The sequence below is a fragment of the Panthera tigris genome, chromosome B3, assembly GCF_018350195.1.
Source record: "Panthera tigris isolate Pti1 chromosome B3, P.tigris_Pti1_mat1.1, whole genome shotgun sequence".
Taxonomy (NCBI): Eukaryota; Metazoa; Chordata; class Mammalia; order Carnivora; family Felidae; genus Panthera; species Panthera tigris.
Window position 1 is genome coordinate 124985696 of NC_056665.1, and position 27797 is coordinate 125013492.

The following is a 27797-nucleotide window of genomic DNA, read 5'->3' on the forward strand; positions in this document are numbered from 1 at the left end:
TTCTTTTCTTTTCTTTTCTTTTCTTTTTCTTTTTTTTTTTAGGAGGGCCAAAAGGGTAAACTGTACTAACCAGAAATAATTAGTATGTTAAGTTTTGTTTCAAGGCCAGACTAACAGGTTACAAGTTCTAATAAACCCTGCTGGGGGAAGACATTTCTTTGTCTTGGGACCACTGAGAGCAAACAAACAAAACACCTTTAATTCCATCAGAAACTCTCCCATCTAAATATAACTGAAAAGAAAAGCCAACACCAAAGCAAATGAACTAAGTGGTCCCGCTGCTGGCAGCCCTTACCATTGGGAGCAGAGGCCCCCTCCGGACCCCCGCAGGGGCTCTGGCTCCTCCTGGGGTGGGGTAAGGGTGGTGAGGGGTCCAGGACTTGGGTGCAGGTAGAGGTATGCTCCGTGCATGCTTGAACAGGACTCACCGCCGTCTGCCTGCCTGTCTGCCACTCCGTCCTCTCGTCTGGGTGGGAAGGGCCAAGATGAAAAAAAAAAAAAAAATGTGCAGGTTACTCACTGGCCTTCCCAGGCGGGCACACCCAGGAGGAGGAGAGGCCAAGCACAGACAGGGAGATTCTTCAGAGGCCATGCCTGAGATCTTGATTCTGATTCCTTTTGTTAATACTTCCTGAACTTTAAACCCAATCTGCACCAACATGGGTATTTTGGGGGAGGCCAATAACACTTGGGTAATTAGATTCCAAGAGCTTCATGCAAAGGTTACTTTGAAAAGGCAGTGCTTTAGTGCACGTACTTTTAAATTTAATCCTGAAATTTGTTTCCGCTGTGTTTGAGCATTAACACTAGACTAGGAAATGAGAGTAAGGGGGCAACCTTGGTGCAGGGGCCTGGAAATGCCTGGAGCAGGCAAACCTGGGTGTGATTAAGACAGTGAATTTCTCTATCTTTTAGGCACTAAATTTTAGAGAAACAGGATTCTCAACAGTCTCCTAAAGTCTGTGAACCTTGCCTTGTATAAGAGACACAGGCTTGAAATAAATAGGTATGCAGAAATCAAGATTTTAGAAATGGATTCCCACTGAAAATGCAAGACCTTGTTACCTGATAGCCTGACTTCTGATAAATCCTGAAATGAAGCCTTTCATAAATGGAGGGACCCTTCAGTAATTTGTCCTTTTATCAATAGAAGGAGATGGGGAGATAGAGCCAAGGGTGAGGAGGACGGAACTAACCCTATTAGTACCGACTGTGGACGAGGTACTTCTCTTACCTAATCCTGAAAATGCCTTTCTGAGGGAAGTATTCTTCCTCTTTCACATGTGAGCACCCTGAGACTCTGAGGTTAGGTAGCCTGGCTAGGGCTCAGCCAGCTAGGGAATGGAAGACCCAGGATTTGGACCCAGGTTTGCTTGAATCTGAGACCCAGACTCATCCACCAGGTATGTCACCCACATTTCCTGGTATTCCACCAGGTATGTCCCCCACAATTCCTGAAGAAATAGTCACCTTTTCTCCTCTTGCAGTCCACCTAAGCCTAAGTTACCTTTTCTTAAATTTTTACATCAGTTCCAAAACTGATGTGCCGTGAAATACAATTCTGCAGGATATTAACAGGTGTAACAAAGGTTAAAAAGAATGTACTGTATAGGTTTCTGTATGGTAGCTTTTCACAATCTTTAGTATACTACCATATATGGTATACCTCCAAGCTCGAGACTTGGTGTGCCACACGTCCTTTCCTGAAGCCTTTGTGAGCGGGAAAAGAGGATCTTTTGGGTTGGGGAAACACTGTTCTAGAGATGGGTCACTGTTGTACTTTTCTCCCCCTCTGCTACAATCTGAATGTTAGCTTCCTTCCAAAATTAACATGTGGCACCCTAATGCCCAAAATGGTGTCAGGAGGTGGGGCCTTTGGGAGGTGATTACATAATAAGGGTGGAGCCCTCATGAAAGGGATTCCGAAGGGGTTTCCACACAGTCGCCTAGCCCCTTCCACCATGTGAGGACACAAGGAATCTTCCACCCACAAGAGGACCCCTGCCTGACCACGTTCCCACCCCAATCTCAGATTTCCGGCCTCCAGAACTGTGAGAAATAAATTTCTGTTGTTTACAAGCTACCCAGTCTGTGGTATCTTGTTACAGCAGCCCGAGTAGACCAGGAAATCTTTTTTTTTTTTAATTTATAAAAAAATTCATGACAAAAAAATTCAAACAGCATACAAGGGTATAAAGGAAAAAGTGAGGATCTACCTATTCTTTGTAACCACCAGTCCCACTCCCCAGAGGTAAGCATTCTTAGAAATTTCTTAGGAATCTGCTTTAGAAATTTTTATGCATATGAAGCACACATGAACACCCTTTTTAAGATATCACATTTGGGATTAAAGCATACCCACAATGCATTATTTGGCACTTAAAAAAATGTTAATGATAGAGTTGAGATTTTTCATATCAGCCTACAGAACTGCTACTGATAAATCAGAGAAAAGCAAAAGGAACATCTATAATATGGGATTACTGCTTTATAAATGTGTCCCCTACCTGGGTCACAGTATACCTCAAGACTAGAAGTCACAATGCCCAGCCTCGCCTTCGGTTCTGTGTAACCTCCACACTTGACACTCATGTATAAGATGGCAAGAACCTAAACCCTACCTCATATCACAGGTTGTCGTGAGGATCATTAACAATGACGACAATGACATCCCAGCCACCATTTATTGAGCAGCTACTCTGTGCCAGGCATTTTTCTTAATGCCTTCTATGTATTAATTTAAGCCTTGCTCTCAACAACCCTGTGAAGTAGGTATTATTTTAGACCCATTTTACACATTGAAAGAGCCATCTCCCACTGCATACCCAGCACACAAGTGCACAATAAATGCTTGAAGTTGTATCAATTAAGTAAACATGATGTCAGCAACCTTGATCTTTGACACAATATACTCCTCACAGTGGCACTGTAAAGCGGATCCCATTTTTCCCTTAACAATGTTATAATTAAGGGTTCTGTTCCCAAACTTCACCTTGGCTTACTACAAATTCTAGACATAATAAAGTCTTGTAGAAACAGAGCTACAACAAATCTCATAATCATTCAAAACAGCGAAATGAGGTTCCATGGCTCAGAGCATTTGAGAGATTGGCTGCTACAACCCCTCCTCTTTCTTGATCAATGAAATCATATCCAGAAAATATGTGGGTCTTCTCTAAGACCTTGTTACACTATCTCAGCATGAAACAATTTTTAATTGTGCATACATTTCAAACCCATGTGATTAAGGGACTCCAACATAATTCTATATGTATATACAAAATATACCGTATCACAAATCTGACACAACATTAACACACACGTTAGAACAAGCATCGGACAGGGGCGCCTGGGTGGCGCAGTCGGTTAAGCGTCCGACTTCAGCCAGGTCACGATCTCGCGGTCCGTGAGTTCGAGCCCCGCGTCAGGCTCTGGGATGATGGCTCGGAGCCTGGAGCCTCTTTCCGATTCTGTGTCTCCCTCTCTCTCTGCCCCTCCCCCGTTCATGCTCTGTCTCTCTCTGTCCCAAAAATAAATAAAAAAAAAAAACGTTGAAAAAAAGAAGAAAAAAAAAAAAGAACAAGCATCGGACATTTAATTAGAAGTAGTTTTCCCTGCCTCCTTAGAATTTTAAAGGTCATGTCAGGAATGGTGTGACTGACTCACTTCTCCTAGAAAGACTAGGAATAATGTGAATACCATCTTATTCTCTCAATATTTTCCTATAGAAGCCATAGGCCTTCAGAATTAGTCCACTGGGTACTTTTCCCCTACACATGGTGGTGGCAGCACTTCTACAGTTTGAGGCATCACCCTGGGCCTTAGCTTTAGTTCGGGGTGCCCATGCTTTGACCCGATCCTCCTGCCCATCTCTCTCTCATTCTTTTCTTTTCTTTTTTTCCTCCCCATCTACCTTCTCAAGCAAAGAAAGCCTTGACTCCTTCCCTCCTCCAGCTGTGACTCTCACACCCATATTAGACTCTGGTCAACAGCACAGTATTGAGAATGCGATAGGAGCTTATTCGTTTGGGGGGGGTATTTGTCCCCCATCCTGCCCTCTTAATTTAGCACAATCTTCACGTCCAATGCATTATTTCTTATTCCCAATTACATCCAGCCATGACCATCCACGAAGAAAGAAGTCTACGCCAGGAATGGATGGCGCAGCACTGCTCTGACATATGCACACACTTAAAAGACACGGAATGCTTGCTTCAGCTGCTCTGCAATCAGCAGTTGGGAAGGGGGCGCCTGGGGGGCTCAGTCGATTAAGTGCCTGACTTCAGCTCAGGTCATGATCCCACAGTTTGTGGCTCTGTGCTGACAGCTGGGAGCCTGGAGCCTGCTTGGGATTCTGGTTCTCCCTCTCTGTCTCTCTGCCCCTCCCCCACTCACAGTCTGTCTCTCTCTCAAAAATAAATAAACATTAAAAAAAAAAAAAAAGGGTTGGGAAGGAACAACAGTGCTTGATTGCATCCAAGACAGGGCTTGGGTCCCAGTTTAGTTATGTTCTGATGAAGTCAGAGGTCAGAGTTCCAGTTTCCTGGTCTCTAAAGTGAGAATCATCTACCTCATAAGGCTGTGATTGAAGATTAACTGAAAGAAGTATGTAAAACATTTTGTAAATGGCACAGCACCACACAAATACCAGATAGTGACCATCACGGCTTCCGGCTCTCTAAATGTGTTGGCGGTGGAGCACGATAATCGCTTTAAAAGAGGAACCAAGTTGTTTCTGTTGTTCATCATCTCCCACCACATGGCCTACTCAGCTGCTGTTCCCAAGGGAGGTCCATCACGATATTAACTGGCAGGTGAGCATAGATCCAGTAGAAAACAGACCAGCTTAATTTCATGTGGACACAGACATTTTCCTCCATTCTTGCTTTATCAGATTTTCTGAACTACTTCCTTTTAGCATAATTATAAACCTTTTTGCTTTAAGCCTTTAAACTTTTTGTTATAGGGACACCTGGGTGGCTCAGTTGGTTAAGTGTCCGACTCTTGATTTTGGCTCAGGTCATGATCTCATGGTTCATGGGTTTGAGGCCCACTTCGGGCTTTGTGCTGACAGCACTGAGCTTGCTTGGGATTCTCTCTCTCCCTCTTTCTCTGCCCCTCCCCAGCTCACACACATGCTGTCTCTCTCTCAAAATAAATAAACTTAAAAAAAATCTTTTTGTCATAAAAAATTTCAAGCATATATAAAAGTGGAGAAAAAGGTGTAACAAACCTCCATGTATACATCACCAGCTTCAACAATTACCAACTCATTCACATCTTGTTTCACCCATTTCCCTCCCCATTCTGGATTATTTGGAAGCAAATTTTCAGTATCATATCATTTTATCCATATACATTTTTGCAGGTATCTCTAAAAGATAAGGATTCTGTGTGTAAACATAACCTAAATATTACATCAAAACTAAACTATAATTACTATATTACTGTAATCCAATATCCGGTTAGTGTTTAAATTTCTACAAATCTTTGAAAGATTTTTTTTTTTTTTGTACTTTGGTCAAGTCAATTAGGCAACTGGTAGATACATGTTGTCTTTTCTAATCCAAAGCTTCTTCATCCATCTTTATTTTTTTTTTCCTTGCGATTTATTTGTTAAAGAAGCTGGTTCATCACATAGACTATCCCACGACCACATCTTGACAATGGTGTGATTTAACATGTTCGTCTGCCCCTGTATTTCCTGTGAATTCACAGTTAAATCTAAAGGCTTGACCCAATTCATGTTTGGTTTTTGGACAGAATCGTTACTTGATAGGTGTTCTTGTGTACTTCCATCGGGAAGCAACTCATATTTGATTACCTCTGGTGTGTGCACTTGGCAGCATTGAGAATCAGCGTTGAGGGCATTACTTCATGGGGACTGGAAAATGGTGATTTTTCTCCCATTACTTCTTCATTTATTAAATCGGATGCTATTATTATTAAAAGTTGATATTTGACTGAAATGAAAGCATGAAATGAAATGAAATGAAAGACAAAAAAAGAAAACCATTTTTGTCTGATATATTTTAAACAATATATCAGTTCCTTCCTATCTACATATCTCATTAATAATGAAAAGATAATTTTAAAGTTTAATTAAAAAAAAAACTACTCGACTTCTAAGGGAAACCTTCAATCAAAAGGTAGAGGAGGACTGGTCCATGGTACATCATTCAGATTCAAATGTGATTCCTTCAATTGTGAGCTTTTTTTTTTTAATTTTTAAAAGTGTTTATTTGTTTTTGAGAGAGAGAAAGAGTGTGAGCAGAGAGAGAGGGGCAGAGAGAGTCAGAGACACAGAATCTGCTGCAGGCTCCAGGCTCTGAGCTGTCGGCACAGAGCCCGATGTGGGGCTTGAACCCATAAGCCGTGAGATCATGACCTGAGCCAAAAGCAAGAGTTGGACACTTAACCGACTGAGCCACCCAGGCACCCCACAATTGTGAGCTTTAGGACTTTGCTCAAGGTTTTTGGCATTCTTACCTTCATTTGGCATCCTTATTCTCTTTTCTCATCTATAAAATAGGCATAATAATGCCTATCTTATGACTCCTGTGAGGATTTATGGTAAAGTATGCAAAGAGCCTGTTCCAGTGGCTGAAAAATAGTAGATGCTCAATAAATTATAGTTACTACTAGTTGTACCATTGTCTCCCCTGTAACTTGCACAGTGCCTGGCAAACAGCAGTAGCTCAATAAATGCTGGGTGGAAAAAGTGTTGATTCTTTTTACTCTGTCCCAAGCTGATGGTGCTTTAATATTTCAAGACATTGGGGATACAGATGTGAACAAAAACTCCCGTTCATGAATTTATGCAGGAATGGAAGAGGGAATTCTTTGCTCCCAGGGGAATTATTCCAGTTGGCTCTTTTGAAAATAAGACCTATTAGTAACCCATGGGGTCAGGACATGAGAGGGCAGCACGACGAACTCAACTACAGGAGAAGACATGAGAAGACATCAATTTTCACCAAAAGGAAAATATACCAGCATTGTCATCATATTTGACCTGAGGTGCATTAAGGCCTCACTCAGTGTGGTGGGTTTAACTGTGTCCCACAGAAATGGAGGCTAAAGTCCTAAGCTTCAGATTTGAGAATGTGACTTTATCTGAAAATAGTCTTTGAGAATGTAGCCAAGTTAATACGAGATTTTACAGCATTAGGGGGGTTCTAAATCTGATGACTGGTGTCCTTATAAGAAGGTACCAGTGGTATCAAGGTACACAGGAAAAAAGACGGGATGAAGATAGAGTCAGAAATTAGTTATGCTGCACAAACCAAGAAATGGCAAGGATTGCCAGTAACTACCAGAAGCTACAAGAGGCAGGAAGGACTGACTTTTCCCTACAGCTATCTGAGGGAACATGGCCCCATTGACATGCTGTTTGGGATTTCTAGCCCACAGAACTGTGAGAGAAAAAATTTCTCTTGTTTTAGGTCACCCAGTTTGTGGTAAGTTGTTATGGCAGCACTAGGAAACGAATACATCCAGTGAACCGAGACCAAAGGTATAAACCAATCAGCCCACCTGTGCCTGTAACTGTCTAGTGAGAAAGAGGAAAGGAGAGGGGGGAATCCCAGACAAGAGAACCTGTTCCATTTTAATTCATCTTGTATCAACTGGGCCTATGACTGACTCTTCAAAGCTATGCAAGTACCAGCAGGCAAGCCTGCTTTACCTGAAAAGCAAGTAGGGAGAAGTCATGGAACTTGCTGGCACTGACACGTTGGGAATGAGCATGCTCTCTATGGAATCTGGCAGGCGGAAAGGGGCAACAGTGCTGTCCAGGCAGGCGTGGTGGGGACAGCACTCCAGCCTAGGCATCCACCTTTCTATCCTTAGTGTATCTCAGGAAGGCTCTATGGTCTAAAGGTGATGCTCCCAAACACTCCAGTAGTCACCTAATCATGCTGAGCCCCAGCAGACCACCCCTCAACAGTAAGAAGTCAATGCAACGGTGTGGTAGGGGACCTGGCACGCAGATGGTACTGGCTTGGTACCCTCTGCAAAATCATTGTCTGGATATCTGCAAACAGAAAATTGTGATCGGGGCCATTCACAAACACTCACTGGGCCCCCTTTGTGTGCCAGGCACTGGGCTGGACACTGGGAAAATGAAGAATGAGCTACAGTCTTCGATAAAGTGATTGGATGGGACGTGGGATCAGAGATGGCTTTTTTCCTTAAAATGTCTTTTCATATTATAATAATGTTTTACAATAAAATGCTTAAAGTTGAAACTCAGATCTAATTTTTTTTTAAAAGATGTGGGAAAAGCGGTCACAGGCAGCTGTTCTGTTATTTATTTATTTCACAAATATATATGTGTATATATTTACAACACTGCTCAATCCTTCAGCAAGGCAATGCTCCAGGCACCTAGGGAGATAGTGCTGCCCTCCAATTTACCCCCACCCACACTGCACGCTAACATGGGGTCAGTAACACATGATTTCACACTTAATTGGTAGCTAATTATTTCAGATGTGCTAGTTTTATTTTCCCGGATTAGCTCCCCCACGGCAGGAATTCTCTCCTTTCACACCATCTGTTAGCACCTACTCAAAAGCCCACCATGCCCCAGGATTAGCTGGCCTTGCAGATGGAACTCTGTGACTGACTTCTACCTTTCCAGAAAACGAGCCATGACAAGCTGCCCCAGTGGTTATGTTAGGGCAAGGGAGGAGGCAGAAGAGACTGTGACTAAGCATCCCGCTCACTTTTAGGATCTGTTTAATCATTTCCTATTGGTTTGCCCTGAAATGGCACCACTGAGAGCATAGGGCAAAACATGCGAGTGGGTCTAAGGGATCCACCTATGAGGCACCAGCGCCCAGGAGACAGATGTGAGCATGCGTGTACACATGCGTGCATGTGCACTGGCATGCGTACAATACCTGCAGCCTAAAGCCAATAAAGGCCTTCTCAGCGACTTTAGAATTTTATTGTCCACTGTGGCTGCCACAGATGCTTGGGATACTTGCTGGAAGCAACGAGGAGAATTGTCCCCACACGTCTCGGAAATGTGGGGGCAGGCAAATTAAGTGACAGACACTGTGCTAAGTTCTTCACATCTACTCTTTTATTTATTCCATTCAGAGGCGCTACCAGGTCGTCCTGACCCTGTTTCAGTGGTTGGGAAACTGGCCAGAAGGGGCAGAGCCAGGATTGGATCTCGTGCCTTGGTGAGTCTAGCAAAGACTTCCTGCATGACCACAGTTCAACGCTATGGCCATATGTGCTGACAGAACCAGGATCAAGCAAAACTGTTAGTCCCCAGCCTTTTTTTTCTTCCATACCCAAAGCCATTGCTCACCAGTAGAAGCACTGAACTTTGGAGAATCAAATGATTCCACAAGGCTGGCCTCTACACATACCTCCAGCCTTGGACAGAGGAGAAAAAGAGAACCCCACTGTTAACTACCAAAGTAAGTTGAAAAGCTGCATCCTCCCTCCTCTGCATGCTCAGCAGCTAATTGAGGTTAGAGCCATAGAAACCAAACAAAAGGCTCCCAGGAGCCCACACTGCCTAGCCTAACTGCTGCCAGCCACTGTGGGAAGAGAAAAAGGGAGCCCCTCCCTCCTTCATTCCTCAACAGCTTAATGAAGATTTGGCCTGTCATCTTCCCAGGAACAAATTCTGTGGCTATCTGAAAGGGACTGATTTTTATTCTCAAACAACATAGCAGATCCGCCTTTGAAACCAGAGTCAGCAATAAAATGGGTCATAAACATGTATATGAGGTTATAAGACCTGAGAGGTGACTGGATTTCTCCCAGCCCTAAAATGAAACTCCTTAGGAAGTCCCTCAATGTCACCACTGGGGAGGGAGGGAAAGTTGGTGGAGGTCATGGCTTTCACTGTGCCACTAATACAGATGGCACTTTTTAGGCCAGGACCTCCTTGGTCTTGAAGCTACAGGCTTAGCTGCCTGATGCCATCTACCAGCAAATGAGAATATCCAGCTTTCTTTGCAAGTTAGGCATGATTCTGAAAAAAAGCCACATTCACACTCTAAAATGTCCACGATTCTAGCATACAAATGGCAGACTGAGGGACTGACCAACTGAATGAATAAATAAGTACCATAAGAAAATACTATCTTTGAATCCAGCAAAGAAAACCCAATCATTTTCTTCTTAAAGTTATTTTTTAATCTTCTTTAAATCCCTCTTTCAGGGAGAGAAATTTCCCGGGAAGAAGCTGTCATGATTCAGATATTAGAATATTTTACTATTAATATCTCCAAGGGCCTTGAACTTCTTTGTCGTCTTCGAAGAACTAAGCTGACAAGTTGGCTATTTCTGGGACTGAGCATGTCTAGCTGTTTTCACAAAGGGAAGAAGTTATCACATGAAAACAGATAGATTTTTCCTTTATGGGTCTAAGACATGGTGATCATAATAACTCTAATTATTATTAGTGACTCTAAAAATTATCATGATTTTATTGGACGATATGACATCTATTAAATACATCTACTATATCAAGTGTTTTTCTTTGTGTATTATAGTGTTTTTATTCACCTTCATAACAACCCTCTAAAACTGTTACTAGATGGGTCTAATTTTGCATATGAAGACACTGACGCTTGGGGCCCCTGGGTGGCTCAGTCGGTTAAGCGGTCTGATTCTTGATTTTGGCTCAGGTCATGATCCCAGGGTGATGAGATGAGCCCCAGGTCAGGCTCTGTGCTGGCTGTGGAGCCTGCTTAAGATTCTCTCTCTCTGCCCCTCCCCTCCTCAAAATAAAATAAAATAAAATAAATAAAAACAAAGACACTGAAGCTCAGAAAAGTTAAGTGCATTATACAAAGTCAAACTGCTAGTAAGTAGGGAAGCCAGTGTTCAAATTAGGCAGCTAGCCTCCAAAGGACTAGTGGGTAGATGGTAAAGTGATACCTCATCCACTGCAACGGTATATGAACACAGCACGGGTTGCCTCTCTAGGAAGTGCTTCCTTCAAAACAAGAGGTGTTCAGGCAATGACTACCAGAGTGAGAACTTCAGCTGAGTGAGTGAGAACTTGGGATTCAGGTCCCTGGTGATACTCAGCTCTTCCAATTCCACTGCATTGCACTACTTAGTATCAACACGCTTTTATTTTCTAGGTTTGGACGGATCCTATAGATAGACTTTTCCTCTTTGTCAGAAAGTATGTCATTCAAAGAGCAGAGGATCAGTTTGTGATCCCAGGTGATATCCCGATTCCTATCTAAAGAAAAGGTCTTGGTTTGCACACCTGTTCTGAAACTGCCTCTCTGCCTTCGTCTTGGAAGCGGACGGCAATCTGAGCTTGTCAGAGTTTCTGTTCCAAAGCCAGTCTCTGCAGTGGGAAAGATGCTACACGACACCTGCAGTGCACATTACTCTCAAGCAAGCTCCAGTCAGAATGGATGTCAAAGTTCAAGCACGGCCATGAGGCTAAAGATAATCCTGATAATAAGAGGCCAGGTAAGACTCCATTAAACCAGCCTTACATAAGTCACCGTGGTGCCTCCAGAGCATTAGTAACTGGCCAAACCAATGCCCACGTCCTCTCTGTTGGAAGTGCTGAATCTAACAAGTACCTATAAAAGAGAAGTGAAATAATATATTTGTTGAAAGATGGCTCATTTTTCCTCCCTGTTTTTTTCCTTCTCTTCATTTACTTAAATATTAGGACACCATTCAAGTCTCACCACACATTATACAGCTTTCAAAACAAAGGAGTTTGATAACGTGCTGAGTTCATCATCCAGCCATGAATTAATTAAGGTAAGAATCATGACCAAGTTTCTAGGACCTCTAAAATAGTGAAAACAACCACCTTTTATTTTTCTGAGGGCCCACAACTAGAATTCTAGCCCTTAAGCAAGCTCTTCATATCTGTCTCCCTTTCTGCTTCCAGTTCTTTACCAATGTCTCCAAAATGCCTTTCCTGGGCATCTGGAAGAAAAGGGATCTTCCTTTAGGGATCTGAAGCACGTGGGCTGTTGTTACTTCCACAAGTGAGGCTGGTGCAAGGAAGCCCTGGCAAGTGGAAGGCAGAGATAGAGCAGGGGAAGAGCGGTGAAGAATAAACACGCCAGGAGGTTTGGAAACACCCGACAGCAACTGGTGTGCCACCACGGGGAGCCAGGCTGCTCTCCTGAATAAAGACGTACTGCCCCTTCAAGCCATCTCACTTCTAAAATTAATAAGTACTGGGGCGCCTGCATGGCTCAGTTGCTTAAACGTCCGAGTCTTGATTTCAGCTCAGGTCATGATCCCAGGATCGTGGGATCTAGCCCTGCATCTGCCTCTGTGATGAGCATGGAGCCTGCTTAACGTTCACTCTTTCTCTCCCTCTGCCCCTCTCTTCCACTCACGTGCGCACACACACTCTATCTCTAAAATAAAAAAAAAATTAAAATAAGTACTAGGGATGTAATGTATAACATGATGAGCATAGTTAACACCACTGTAGGATATACAGAAAAGTTACTAAGAGAGTAGATCCTAAGAATTCTCATCACAAAGAGAAAATTTTTTAATTTTCTTCTTTTATACGAGAAGATGGATATTAGCTGAACTTACTGTAGTAGGCATTTCACAACATATGTATATCAAATCATTCCATGGTACACCGTAAACTTATACAGTGATGTAAGTCAGCTACTTTTTTCAATAAAACTGGAAAGAAAGAATGCCTTCCTTCCCAAAAGACTGGCTGCCAATTTTAACTACAAGAGTCAGCACTAAAAATGTGACCCTTTCCCTGTATGAAGACTGACAAGAGATACTCTCCAAGAACCAGCTCTCTGTGGTAATGGAAAGGAAAGGAAATAGGAAGAAAGAACTGAGAGAAAGAAAAGAAGAAAGTAGGGAACAAGAGATCTTAGTACAAACCCTAATCATGATGCTCTCAAAACTGACCAAGTATGTCTTCCCCACCCTAACATTCCTGCCGTTTCCATCTAACAAGATGTTCAGGGACGGTCTGGAGAGACAGATGAAACAGAAGAAGGTGCTGGTTGAAGAAAAGTCACTGTTTCACCTCTCAAGAGCTGTTCTTTCTTTTGGTTCCATGGACACAGCTGGACTGTCAGTCCTGTGGCTACATGAAAAATCCTGCATCTACAAGGGAGATACAGGACAGAATGGAGGGAGGGGAAAAAGATCTAAATTAGAGGGAGACCAGGATTTCAAACCACAGCTGTGCATTCCACAAGCTTCATAAATAATATTCTTGGATTTACTATGGAGTCAGTCCTGTCAAAATTTACACTACAACTTGAAACCTAATTGAGGAAGGTCTTTCAAAAAAATGTCAACATGAGGGGTGCCTGGGTGGCTTGGCCGGTTGAGGGTCCGACTTCGGCTCAGGTCATGATCTCACGGTCCGTGAGTTCGAGCCCCGCGTCGGGCTCTGTGCTGACAGCTCAGAGCCTGGAGCCTGTTTCAGATTCTGTGTCTCCCTCTCTCTCTGCCCCTCCCCTGTTCATGCTCTGTCTCTCTCTGTCTCAAAAATAAATAAACATTAAAAAAATTTTTTTAAAAATGTCAACATGAGAAAAGGCAACATTGAAAAAACTTGTTTTGTTAAGAGTAAGAATTAATGAAGCATATTTAGGGGAGAGAGAATTTAGTGATGTGGGAGAGAGACAAATACACAATATGCAATGGGGTGGTGCTTGAAGGAGCTAGGTTCTTGATGAGGCAAAAGGATCAAATCAAAACTTTGGTTTTTAGCAGAGCTTAGCAGCATAGAGACTGTGAATATCTGGTAGGAGTCACCCAGGACTGACAACTGTCCAGGGGTATGGTGGCAGGTCAGGGTTCTCTGAGAACTCTAAGGCTACTCGTAGAGTATTGAAGAAAAAAACTGCCCTTGGGGTCCAGCCAGGGTTGGAAAGCAAGTGAAACCAGGAAATCACCCAAGAAGTTCCAGCTGAAAATGAGATCTGAAGCTTGGTATGTCGTAGAACAGCTGAGAAGACAAGTTCCAGTAATAGCTGACATCTATATAATGTTCCTGGTTTATAAGGTAACTTGACATTGCCTACTTCACCTTATTTCTCAACAAATCCTGTGAGGTAGTCAGGTAGAGTGGGTATCACTATCACTGTGTTCCCGATGAAGACATGGAGACTTGGAGAGGTGAGGTGATTTGCCAAAGTCTTATCGCTGCTAAGCTGGAGAGCAAGCCCTCCAAATGCTCATTTCACTACACCACGACCTCAGAGTACTGGAAATATCATTAAGGGAAAGATAGACTTAAGAGGACATAAGTCAAGGGCCAACATCAGCAGTGTGATGTGCATGAACTGGGCAGACAGTGGTAGAAGTGGGGCACTGGAGGTTCACCTAAAAGTGTGGAATGATGGCAGCTCAACGGTGGCACCGAAAGTAATTTAGGGGAGTGGGCATTACACTAGTCCTCCCAAGGTTTGAGAAATTAAGGCCACTGAGAGAGCAGGGGAAGCCAGACTCCTTCAGGACAAGGAATTATGAGGAACACACTATACAGGCAGAGAAGGCAGGAATATTTCCTCACCAGCAGCTAGGGTTCAACAGCTACAAGACGGCTTGGGGTAGAGTGAGTGTATGCATTAGTGAGTGAATAAATGAATGGAAGCCAAAGGAGCAGGGCAGAGGGTTCTGACCTCCAATACATGATCAGCAACAGCACGGCTGAGCAAGACTTCAGGCCAAGAGGTGGTAGGGTTCCATCAGTGACAGGAAAGGAGGTAGAAGAGGTCATGGAACCTTCCCAAGATTCTAACTAGAATATTAGCGTGAGGATGTGAGAACTTCTGTGAGCTTCAGCTGAGACAGCATACATCAAAGTAGCTGATGGTGCCTGGCAAATGGTAGGTACTCAATAAGCTTTGGCCAAAGCTGCAATTGAGTCACGTGGACCTTGGGGAGTTTTCTCCTCACTGTTGACTTGTCTCTCGGTGAAATGTTTACTGATACTATTCTAGGCAATGTGTTTGAGGTGATCTAATAAGGAATCAGACATTGACATTGCTCTTACCCCCAGGGCACATCTGATAGAGACTACAGTATAATCGGGTGGCGAATATTCACTTGGTCAGCAAATAATTATCAAGCATCCGCTATGTGCCAGGCACTGGTGATACATCAGCAACATCACAAAGTCTCTGCACACACAGAGTTCATGTGGGCACGACAATCAGAAACAGGCAAATATCCTCAGGTGGGGTTAAGTGCAATGGAGAAACACAAGCAGGTAAGGAGACAGTAAATTGGGTGCAGGTGACTCTGTGTTAGATGGGGTGATCCAAGGAGGTGGTAAACGAGCAGAGACCTGAATGGAATAAGAGAGCAAGATGTGTGAAATTATTGAAGAACAGCCTTGCAGACAGAGGGAACAGCAAGGGAAAGAGCCTAGAGGCACAGAACACCAAGTGGGCCAGTCTGGGATGAATATGATAAACAAGAAGTTGGTAGGGACACAGTGGAGCTACTGAGAAGTGACTCCTACCTTGGGGTGTTGGTGCATCTCTGGGGCGTATGACAAGGAATCCAAGGTGGCTTCCCAGAGGAGTAGGCACTTGGGCTGGACCTTAATAGAGAAACACCATTTGTACTCGTGGCAAAGGAACACTGCAAAGCAAAGTCCAAAGGGAGGAAAGCAAAAGGTGTATGTGTGGAGAACAAAAAAGTTTGGTTTGGATGGAGAGCACATTTGATAGAGGGAAATGGTTAAAAATCATACTGGAAAGGTAAGACAAGGCCAGAATTGAGGGAAGACGGAGTGGGCAAGAAATGGCAGAAGGTAAGGAGACATGTAATTTTTGAACATGTACTATCCACTAGGCATGGGGATAGGTACTTTGTAATATTTCGCTTAATTTTTATTTATTTCAATATATTTCTTAGTAAATACTTCCTGATACACATTGTCAGCCTCATGTTATAGGTGAGAAACAGGCTAGGGAAGGTTACACCTGAGTGTAACTCGTGGATGTTGAGGTAAGGAGGTCAAAGTTTGGGCAGGGGAAATCACGGAAGGTTTGTAAACACAGGAGGGACATGGGCAGCACCATGCCACCCTGGATGAAACAGGCTGCGACTCCAGGACCAGGGGACAAGCAAATGACAGTTCAGATCTCAGACTATCAAATTCTGGGATTAGTGGTCTTATTTCTCTTGTATTCCCAAGGCCACAGGGCACAACGCTAGGTCTACATTAGGTTGTCAGATCTTGATTAATAATCTACCTGACCTGAAGTTCAAAAACAAGAAAAGCACAGCACCTGTTCAATGTACTCCTCCTTGTCTTGTGAGTGGGGTTATGTGTGAGACACCGGGGCTGTTCTTTCTGACAAGTCAAAAAGGAATGACTTACAGGTCCTTTGACACTGAAAAGTTGCATTTGTTTGTTTTAAATAAAACAGATTGTAACACACCAATACAATGGAACACTACTCATCAATAGAAAACAATGAATTACTGATACATGCAACATGGATGAGTCTCCAAATAATTATGCTGAATGAAAGAACCCAAATTAGAGAGGCTACTGTATAATTCCATTTCTATAAATTCTTGAAAGTGCAAACAAATCTGCATAAGCAGAGAGTGGGTACCTGGGGCGGGAGGTGGGGGGACAGTGAGAAAGGGAGGGTTACAAATGGACATGAGGAACTATTGGGTGTTCCTCAGATATGCTCATTATCCTCATTATGGTGATGACTTCACAGATGTATATGTGTGTCAAAGCACATCACGCTGTACATTATAAATATTCATAATATAGTCTATGGCTATTACACTTCAGTAAAGCTGGGGAAAAATATAATGGTGTAGAGCTTAAACAGGGGCCCTGTAATCGTATGAATTTCTATAACTTTTGTGGCATAGACTTCTCATGTTCATAAATATTGGTGTTCTCTGCTTTCTGGCCACATACTTAGGCCACATTTTCCAGCCTCTCTGGCTGTAAGGCGTGGCCAGGCCCTGAGCTCTGCCAATACGATATTCTCCTTTCCCTCCCACCCACTACCTGACTGGAGGAGACTCTGAGGACACATCGTAGCTTGGGTCCCTGAACTCTGGAGCATGGAACCCTGTCCCCATTCCGCATTCACAGTGGTATGAATGAGAAATAAACTTGGAACCATATAGAAACACTGAAATCTTGGACTTGTTAGAGTGGTTAGTCTCCTAGACAAGGACATTATATAAATAATAATTAATACTTAGCAATATAATATACAGTCTATTAAACCTATAAAGTATAATGTAAAGTGTATCATTAGTATAATGTGTTATATAGTACATATTAATAAATTAGTGCATTAATATTCCTAATACCAACATTAATATTGGTAGCAGAACAGAGAGCAAACCATTGAAACTTAATAGGCCTTAGTTTCCTCCTCTGTGAAAAGGGAGAAGGTTTTTCTGCTTATCTCACAGGCTATAATAAAGAATAAATAAAATTATGTATGTGAAAGCTTTTTGAAAATAAGCGTACCTTTCACCTACAATATAATTACCATAACTGCTATTATGAATATCTCTATTTTATTTCCTGAGGCCTAGTTTATGGTTTTACTTCCAGTGAGGTCCAGGTGACTTTTCTTTGTTCCAAGCCAGAAAGACCTCACCCTTAGCTCTAGTAAGAGCCTCATACTTGATATGATATGAGAAGACAGAATCTGAAGACCATTCATGGGGACCATTTTTTTTGGTACAAGACGGGAGACACATGGGTAGATACATTCAAATGTAAATTCATAGATAATGGATACATTAAAAAAAAATAAAAATACTATCCACTATTCTTTTTTTTGTTGTTAAAAAATTTTTTTCAAGTGTTTGTTTATTTTGAGAGAGACAGAGACAGCACAAGTTTGGGGGCGGGGGGAGCAGAGAGAGAGGAAGAGAGAGAATCCCAAGCAGGCCCTATTGTCAGCACAGAGCCTGACATGGAGCTTGAACCCATGAAACTGCGAGATCATGACCTGCGCTGAAACCAAGAGGCAGATGCTTAATCGACGGAGCTGCCCAGGCACTCCTACCACCCGCTATTCTTCATATTAGGGGCTTCATTTGTATTTTCTCATTTTATGAGTTTTCCCCCAAAATCTGAACCTGAATTTGATTTCTGGAAGGTCACAAGGGAAGTGACGAAAGACAGATGTATCGATAATTGAAACCATCACTACTGGAAAAAGGACCTGAAATGTCACTGAATGCTAACAATTCACCAGCAGCAACAGAGGGATCACAGCAGTATGGGGCCTGTACGCGCCCACTCAAGAACTCCAGTCAACTCCTGGGATTTGTTTCAGACTCTCCTGGGTAGTGCTACCATGCACATAACAACAAAAAGTTGTGCCAGGGCGCCTGGGTGGCGCAGTCGGTTAAGCGTCCGACTTCAGCCAGGTCACGATCTCGCGGTCCGTGAGTTCGAGCCCCGCGTCAGGCTCTGGGCTGATGGCTCGGAGCCTGGAGCCTGTTTCCGATTCTGTGTCTCCCTCTCTCTCTGACCCTCCCCGTTCATGCTCTGTCTCTCTCTGTCCCAAAAATAAATTAAAAAAAACGTTGAAAAAAAAAATCAAAAAAAAAAAAAAAAGTTGTGCCAATATCATATTTGAAGTGGGTAAAGTAGGACAACTTCAACGAATGTCACCTCTTCATTTTGGAATTAGTGACCTTAATCTAAACGATGCCACAGTTAACAGATAAGCCCAGAATCTCAATGGCTTATTACAAGATTTACATCTCACATCTGTCAAGAATCTGCCATGGCTCTGTCGCACATCATTCCAAGGCCCAGGCCGGAAGAGCGGCCCCTGTCTAGACCATCAGACTTACCCCCAAGCATTGGTGGGCACTGCCCTAAGGATTCAGATGCTGGCTAACATAGGTCTCAGTATTTAAAAGTACAGACCAAGCTAAAACCTGTTAAATGAAGTGTATCCTATCCTCCTCGATGAGTATGTGTTCATAACAAACCAGAAGGCCAAGATGGAATGGCAGCTTGTTGGACCCCTTGGGGCTCCACACAGAAACATCACTGTGTAGGAGGAAGTGGCCCCGCCTGAGGCTTGCCCCCTTCCTTCTCCTCCAGCCCAGCCCACCCCAGCCTGCACTGGGGAGGCTCCCCCTGGCCCCACACTCAAGCTCCATTCTCAGCCCGTCGGCCTGGGGCTGCACACACCAGCAGTGTGGGCTGTGCCCGGGTGCACAAGTCCAGGACGAAGCCAGGGAGCAGGCCTGTGGCTCTGTAGGAAGAGGGTCCTGGAGTCCTGGGTACAGGGACTGTGCTCTGGACGATGGGAAGTGAGGCCCAGTGAAGCCAGAGGAACACCAAAACAGGGTCCAAGCCAGGGTCTGCCTGAGGGTGACATGTGGGGGCTCTGACAAAGGGAAAAGGAGTGGTGTTGGAAGCACACGGAACTCTGTGCCTGAAGTATCACGTCCACCTGCATTTCACCGACCAAGCCTGATGTCAATGGGGCAGGAATATAATATCATTCTGCAGGAGTGTATATGTGGGGGGGGGGGGGAGGGGTGCTACATCAGAGAGAGGGATGGTGAATATTTTCACCAGGAATAGCATCTTCTTTCCTTAGACACAGTACTGGGATGTTTAAGGAAGGAGGGGGGAAATATTCAGGAGTTTGAAAATAAACATTAACAGCTCACAACTGGTTGATTTCTAAACGCAGTGAAATGGCAAAGTGCCTTGCAAATAGCAAACACTCAGTGAAAAGGGGGGAACTGGACTGAAATATGCCAAAGTGGAAAATGCCCCCACAATCCCAGCATCCTCTGCAGGAAAAGGACAATTACTTGGCAAAAGGAAAACAGTAAGTCTCCCGGGATACATTCTGGCTCAAACTAATAACGTGTTGCTTGAGGCAACCAATTTGTACAAAACAAGCCAATCCTGAAGTCGGGGGGGGGGGGGGGGGCGGAGGGGGGGAGGGTGAGCAGGCGGGGCATGCAAGTAAACCTAGCAGCTGCTCCCGAAACCCCCCCCGCTGTCCTCCCTCCCACCTCTTCTCAGGAAAGCTTTTCCTCTGGATCTCACTTCTGCAGAAAAAAGGCAGACACGAGTAGTTTCACAGGCATGTTGAGTGAGCCCACCCTTCAGCCAATGAGATCTGAGAGAATAAAAGAAACTGCCTTTCTGTAAAGGCAGTTTATAAAAACTAGCCAGACATAAAATAGAACATATTTGGGGCTTGATTTAGCTGTTTTTCTACAACTTTAAGAAATTTTCTTACCACAGACTGGATGCTAGCTCTTAAATAGGAGGAATTCTAAAAACTACATTATATTGCCATCATCACAATGGCAACTCCTTACCATATTCCAGGAACTTTATGGACCTGGTCTCATTTAACCCTCAGAACAAGCTTGCAAGGTCAGTATTACCATTATTATTTCCATTCCGCAGCTGAGACACTAAAAGTCAGTATGATTAAATAATTTGCTGACGGGGCACCTGGGTGGCTCAGTTGGTTGGGTGGCCGACTATAGCTTAGGTCATAATCTCGCAGTCTGTGAGTTCAAGCCCCGCGTCGGGCTCTGTCCTGGGTGCTCAGAACCTGGAGCCTGCTTCCGATTCTATGTCTCCCTCTCTCTCTGCCCCTTCCCTGCTTGCTCTCAGTGTCTGCATGTCTGTCTCTGTCTCTCTCAAAAATAATAAACAATAAAAAAAATTTAAAAAGAAAATAATTTGCTGAATATCACAGAGCAGGAGAGTAGCGGAGATGGTGTTGGTCTATCAAACCCAGAGAATGACAGCTTTCCATTACACTGTAACTACCTCCTGCCAAGAATAAACAACTAGCATTACATCAGTGAAAACTTAAACACAAGTACATGACTGCAGTATCTGAAATACTAGCCACCCCCCTCTAAAGCAAAGAGACCAGCACTCAATACTCTCCCCCAACAAATAAGCCTGCCCCAAACAGACACATCATATAAAAACTTTCAAAACAGCTTCTGTAACATATTTAATTTTCTAAATTCATTTTTCATTTTTTATTTTTTCTGATTTTTAGAGTGATCTAGGAATATTATACATAATTCAGATTTGCAGAAATATAGTAAGGAAAGTCCCTGAGATAATCAATATTATCAGTTTGGGATATATCTTGCCAAACTTTTTTCTATATACTTAGATATATACACACACACACACACACGCACACACAGACGAATACAGCAAAAGTATATATAGGCCAATATAGCAAAATGATTATACATTCTATCCTCTAACCTTTTTCTTTTTTTTTTAATGTTTATTTTGAGAGAGAGAAGTGGGGAGGGGTAGAGAGAAAGGGAGACAGAGAATCCCAAGCAGGCTCCAAGTTGTCAGCACAGAGTCCGATGTAGGGCTTGAACTCACAAACCATGAGATCACGACCTGAGCCAAAACCAAGAGTCGTGCCACCCAGGCACCCCTTTAACCTCTCTTTTTCAATTAACAATATAATTGGATCACTTTCCCTGACTGCATAGCATTCCATTTTACTTGATTACTTGGTTGGATATTTGGGTTTTGTTTGCTTTTACTAATATAAACAGTGCTGCATGGCATACTCAGGTACATGTCTAGTTATTTTCTAGCGACAAAATAACAGTTACAGAGTGTGACATTTAAATTAATACTAAGGGTTAGAAAGGTCTTTCCACACTCCAGGCATGCAAAGTCACAATTCTCCACTCCCAACACAAGAATGCTTTCAATTATTTACACTTTACCAAGCTAACAGATATTCTTGTTTAATCTGTACAACTGAATAGGGATTAATCATCTCTTTATATCACTTCTTTGCATTTCTTCTTTTATGAACGAACATATTTACTTTTGAACTAGCATGTAAGCCAACGAGTCTAGCAGGACCCACCAAGCCATTCTGTAGATAAGCAGGTGAAAAGGCTGAGCGAGGGATTTATTAAGCATAAGCAATTCCTTTCCCCTTACTATAGCTGTGGGAAGTAGGCTCTAAGTGGAGCATCAGATGCAGATTCCAGTTTCTATAGCAAGTCACACTGCTAATGATGGTTCCAGAAAGACTATAGATGACGAGTGTATAGTGTCAATCTGCATATCTTGGGCAGGGAAGGGAGAAGACCTTTAAGTTGTGTGTGCATCATGTTATGGGCTGAACTGTGTGTCCCCAAATTCATACATTGAAATGTTAACCCCCTAGTACCTCAGCATGTGGTTGTATTTGGAGATAGGGTCTTGAAAGAGATCGTTAAATTAAAGTGAGGTCTCAAGGGTGGGCCCTAATCCAGTATGACCATCCTGTAAGAAGAAGAGATCAGGACACAGGCACACCTAGAGACAATACCATTTGAAGACATAGGGCAGAGACTTCAGAAGAAACCAACTCTGCTAATGTCTTGATCTCAGACTTATGGCCTTCAGAATTATGAGGAAATAAATTTCTGTGGTTTAAGCCATTCAGCCTATGGCCGCCCTAGTAAACAAATACAATTAGCACTCCACATAAGTTGTCCATTTCACAGTAAAAGAGCTGATGAACACCCTTGGTGCTTCCACTATGAAGGGCTAACATCTTGTTGACATTTATAACCCTGTGTCTAGCACTTCTCTCTGTTTCTAGATGAACTGTACGATGCTGACATGAATTTGTTCTTGAGGCTCATGGCAGATGTGACTCCTGCCAAAGACAGTTGCCCTTTTAGAGGAAATAGCATAATCCATTTCCTCACTTGATCCATAATCTATTTCCTCACTTAAGCTGAGAATTCATTCTCTCCCTCGAAAGAAGCATGAAAAGTTAACTCCCATTTCTGAAGAAAGCCTATGTTAATAAAACATTAATAAAGAGCCTTTCTAAGCTCTGAGGACTTTGCAAATGGAAGGAAGAGATGCCACTGTGGTAAAGTCAGGTAGGGTGAGAACAGATCTGTTAGGAAAAAAGCACTTTAGCACATCTTCAATAAGATGGCCTGCCACTCACTGCAAAAGAGCCCCCAAAGAGAATTACAAAGACCCAGACCTTGTCCCACCTAGACTTCAGCACCAGGAAAAGAAATGTGTGATCTAAAATACATTAGCTTGGGGGTCAAGAGACTTTCCATGGCCATGTCTCATCAAGGTGCCAAAATTATTAAGAAAAAAAACAAAAAAACCCAACATGATTCTTTGGATCTGAGGGGCTTTTAACTTGTTCATGAGTGAACTGAACCCTCAAGAAAGAGGATCCATTGCTTATTTCAGGGGGTAAAAAAGAAGATAAAACGTTTAGAGAGGACTGAAATGAAGAATAGCCAGTTGTGCCTGGCCAAAAATCTCTTAGGGTTTTAAATGATTCAAAGGGTGGGTAAGGGACAAGGAATTATAAGGCCTGACTCTGCTGCTAATACTTAGTCCTTGGCTTTTCTCCCCCATAAAATGAAGAAATTCTACTAAGTGATCTCTTAAATTTCCTCTAACTTTAAAGGTCTATGATAGTTAAAGGATCCAAACCAATCATTATGGTCCCAGACAAAATACGAAGCCGTCTATTTCCAGAAGCTTCTGGGCTAATGACAACACTTGAGAGGGCATGGCATACTAGCACTGTGGTTTGAGCTTTTTACGTCCACTGATATTTTGTTGAGTTTTAGTTAACATTTTATTACCTGAAAAAAGCACAGCTCATTATTCTTTTTGGAGCCTGACTTTGCTGGGTACTGAATGCTTTGCACAAGAGCCTCAGTGAGCAAGCCCTAATCTCATTTACACCAGTGATATTATACCACTCACCCGGGGAGCTACTTAAAGTGGAATATAACATCTTAAATGGGTGAATCTGATGACATACATTTAAAATATTCCATAAAATAATTAAAAATTATGACCAGATAAACTCATTTCTATTTTTCCAAATTCTCTTTCTAGATGAGTGTACTTGTGACCAAGGTACCTGGAAGCAAATTTTTCTTTTTTCTGAGGTGGGAGGCAAGGATATAACATTGATGCAATCTGGCAACAAGAGATGTGACTAAAAACATCCACTGGACACCTCATTAGTTCCAGACACTGTACTGGAGACCAGACTGTTGGAACAATCCAAGTAGGAAAATATCGGTGTTGCTGCCCTCAAGGACCTGAGTATCGTCGGGAAATGAATGAACCACTCAAAGACCCCTCTTGCCAAAAATAGAAGAGCTGAAACAGATACTATGACCTAGAGTAAAGCTGGGGAGAGAACTTTCTCAGGGTAGCTCACTCAGGAATGCCCCATCTTTAGGAACATACACGGCACAAAGTAAGGATTCTGCATGAGAAAACTTCTTTTGAATTTTGTCTTAAACAATCAGTAAGACTTTGTCATATGGGGAAAAAAAAAAGAGTTACTCAGGGTAAAAAGCAGGAGTAAGTAGAGGAATAGAAATGGAACATTTTGGGGCACCTGGGTGGCTCAGTTGGTTAAGTGTCTGACTTCAGCTCAGGTCATGATCTCATGGTTCATGGGTTCGAGCCCCATGTCAGGCTCTGTGCTGACAGCTCAAAGGGTGGAGCCTGCTTCAGATTCTGTGTCTCCCTCTTTCTCTGTCCTCTCTCAAAATAAATAAATATAAATAAACATTAAAAAAAAGAAATGGAACATTTTGAAGCATAATGAGAGAAACAGTATGATTGGGGTTCCATCCATTCTAAATACTAAATGTCTTTTGAATCTGTTCAGTTTCCTCTAATCTAATCCAGTCCCCTAGACCAGACCACCATATACGCCACCCAGATTACTGCAGTATGTTAGCACTACCAGTAATATAACCAATAACTACCATGATTCCCAAGGAGCAATGAGATGAATGATCCTTTGAGATATCTGTCACAATGATAATGTGATATGGAAACACCTGTGATTTCTGTTGATGATTAAGTGGGAGGTACTTCTAGTACCACTGGGGTTTGTTGCCTGCATCCATAATTGAGGGAAATGCTCATTGTACTAACTTCCCTATAGGTGAGAGACAATAAATACCTATCCTCCAAATTCATGGCCCCTCTGGATTCTAAGTGGTCACAAATACCCAGTATTGATCACCTATTTAGAACTGAAAGAACAGAACATCTTAAACTCTGCCTTCTGGGACTGGGTACAGAGAAGTGGTCCTTCCAGTGAGCTTAGCCACAAGAGGGACACAGCTGCAGAGTGTTGACAAGCCTCGGTGTCAATCTCAATTTTGTCACTTAACTAATGTGTGGCTCTGGGCATTGGTGTCCTCATCTATAAAAGGAAAATCATAAGACTGAAAAGAACACCACAGAAGATAATCAATAAAAGGCATCTCAGCTGTCACTTCCTCTTTAGGATTGACGCATTAGCAATTCTACAAATGACTTGTAGAATTTGATTGGAGACCACGTTTGTTTTTTTAATTTTTTTAAATGTCTATTTATTTTTGAAAGACAGAGAAACACAGAGTGCAAGCAGCGGAGGAACAGAGAGAGAGGGAGACACAGAATCTGAAGCAGGCTCCAAGCTCTGAGCTGTCAGTATAGAGCCCAACGCAGGGCTGGAAACTCACAGACCACAAGATCATGATCTGAGCCCAAGTTGGACCCCCAACCGACTGAGCCACCCAGGTGCCCCAGGAGGCCACAGTTTTTAAATTAAGTGGTCCCACAATATCTAGTTTAGATTCTCTGTTTGGAACACAGCATCTTAAACTCTGCCACTCTTTCTCAGATTTTGCTCCACACATTTGGTTTAATAGCCACAATAACCTATTTCACTAGCACAGAAAAGCCTTCCCCAACTCGCCATCTTTGCACTGTGGTGACTAAATAGGGAAGAGACTGCACAAAGTATAAGACAGGTGAGATTCTGAGACACCCAACTTAGAGAGTACTCCCCACCATACCCACACACAACCATGTACATTAATTTTTAAAAAACATTTAAAAGGTTACAGCAATCCCCCAAAACAGAACAGGAAAAACAAAATGAATGGAGACCGCTGGAGAGCTGCCCAACATTTTTTGAAGACAGGGGAAAGAGGCGTCCTTCCACACGAGCTGCTCCTACATGTCCTCTTAATTCCTTCCCATCATGAAGCTACAGTTCAATTGGCAAACACACCTAGGCATACGTAAATGGAGAGCAGGTCTGGGGAGAAGGGTCTCACAGACCCATATGAGAATAGTTGATTTCTTCCACAAAGATCCGCCGTATAATTTCAATGTGCCAGGCAGCATGCTGAAAATGTAAAATGAAGAACGTGGTGTGGTTCCTGCTTCTAAGAGGGCCTCAGTTGAGTGGGACCCCCAAACAAGTCATTGCTGTCCAATAAGATGAGCTCATAAGGCACATTTGCACTTACCTCCTGGGGAACGTATAGGAGGCAGCAACAGCTGTGCAAAAGGGTCTCTATAACCGCTTCCCACAACCCACTGCATTCATAAACACTGGCCTCTCATGGCACCAGGCAGGTGAGCCCACAAGACAGAGTTCGGTTGAATTCCAGCACTACCTTTTTGAGTTGTATTACTTCAGCCAAACCATTTAATCTCTTTAGCAATTGTTTCTGCATCCATAAAATGAGGGATCAATATCTATTTTTAAGATTGTGAAAATTAGAGATTGTGTGTGTGTGTGTGTGTGTGTGTGTGTGTGTTTAGCACATTCCTGGCACATAATCCATATTCCATAAATAGAAACTATTTTTAAAATTATGTATGAAAATCCTTTGAATGGCAAAGAATCTGTTTGCAGATTATTACATATAACTTACCTATTTCTGTAGTCATAACAACTGGCAAATACCAGTTTTACTCAATAAACATTTGTGTTTCTGAGAAAACTTTAGAACCTCTCTGGAGAAACTTTCAAAGAAACCAGTCATTAGAGGTGTTTTTGCCTGTTTGTTTGTTTGTTTGTTTGTTTGTTTTAAGCACTGACTGAAATCCAAAATGCACAACTTAATAGGGACAAGAGTATCAAGGATCCTGGGGCACACTAAAAACAGAAATGTGGCCAAATTTATATACATTAATGAAAGAGAAAAATGATGTAATTTGTTTCTTAAAAACTGTTCTACTGTTCTTTAATTTTGAGGAAGAGACTATTGTTCAGGAAGAATATGAATATTGATGAAATTTGTAGCTAGGCAAAATAATTTAAAAGACAAATTAATTCATTTTTGTCTTCGAGGAAAATATATTCAAGGTAAAAAAAAATCATGAAATATGAATGTGTCTTGAGAACAATAAGAATCCCCCTGTTAGCCCACCATGCATGATGATAATTACTGTTTACCGGGAATCTGGACCCCCAGTTCCGGTCTACTGCTCTACCAGCTACAGCAGGAGCAGGACAAAACCGACAACAGAGAAACATGTCACATCTTGTAAGGAGTCACGCACCCCTGATGATTCTCTCCCACCATCCTTAACTAACAACAACCAGAGAAACATTCTGAGCATCTAAAAAGTTCTTGTCACAAAAATTGAGATCTTAAGTCCATAGCTTTCTACCCAGCATAAACACTTATTTCTGAGACAAAGAGTCAAAAATCCCTGGAGATATTCTACTGCTCTGGCAGAATTCCACTGCGATCAGTTAAATTCAATGAATCAAGAACATATGGTCTACATTTGTTTTAAAACCCATGAGGGTTTAACACAAAGTCTGGCAAAATGTAGTCCTGGGTCTGTTGAATCTAGAATTGAAAAAAAAAAAAAAAAATGGCCAAGAGGTGTAGCAGAGCATGAGACACAACAGGGCTAACTTTGTAGATCCAGGGAAATTCAAAGTATTTTTTTCCGGTTTCTCTGGTTTCCCAACACTTTAGCAATGGCA

At 42.6% G+C, this 27797-nt stretch overlaps 1 protein-coding gene and 1 long non-coding RNA gene across 5 annotated transcripts in view; one reads left to right on the plus strand and one right to left on the minus strand.

Moving 5' to 3' along the window:
• Positions 1 to 27797, minus strand: part of STON2 (stonin 2) — a 144754-nt gene that overhangs the window by 52120 nt on the left and 64837 nt on the right. The window contains exons 6-7 of one of the 4 annotated variants that reach the window (XM_042990270.1): positions 15482 to 15562; positions 296 to 466 (exon numbers count right to left, since the gene is read on the minus strand). The exons of 1 other annotated variant lie outside the window; for it this stretch is intronic. In XM_042990270.1, the coding sequence (XP_042846204.1) occupies positions 296 to 466; positions 15482 to 15562 (252 nt within the window). Of the gene's footprint in view, positions 1 to 295; positions 467 to 5824; positions 5946 to 15481; positions 15563 to 27797 lie in introns of those variants that run through there. 2 more of the 4 variants (XM_042990273.1, XM_042990271.1) reach the window with 2 other exon arrangements.
• LOC122239675 lies at positions 14777 to 24400 on the plus strand. Its single transcript, XR_006219019.1, has 3 exons — positions 14777 to 14843; positions 19683 to 19823; positions 23888 to 24400. It is a non-coding gene; the product is annotated as an uncharacterized LOC122239675 (long non-coding RNA).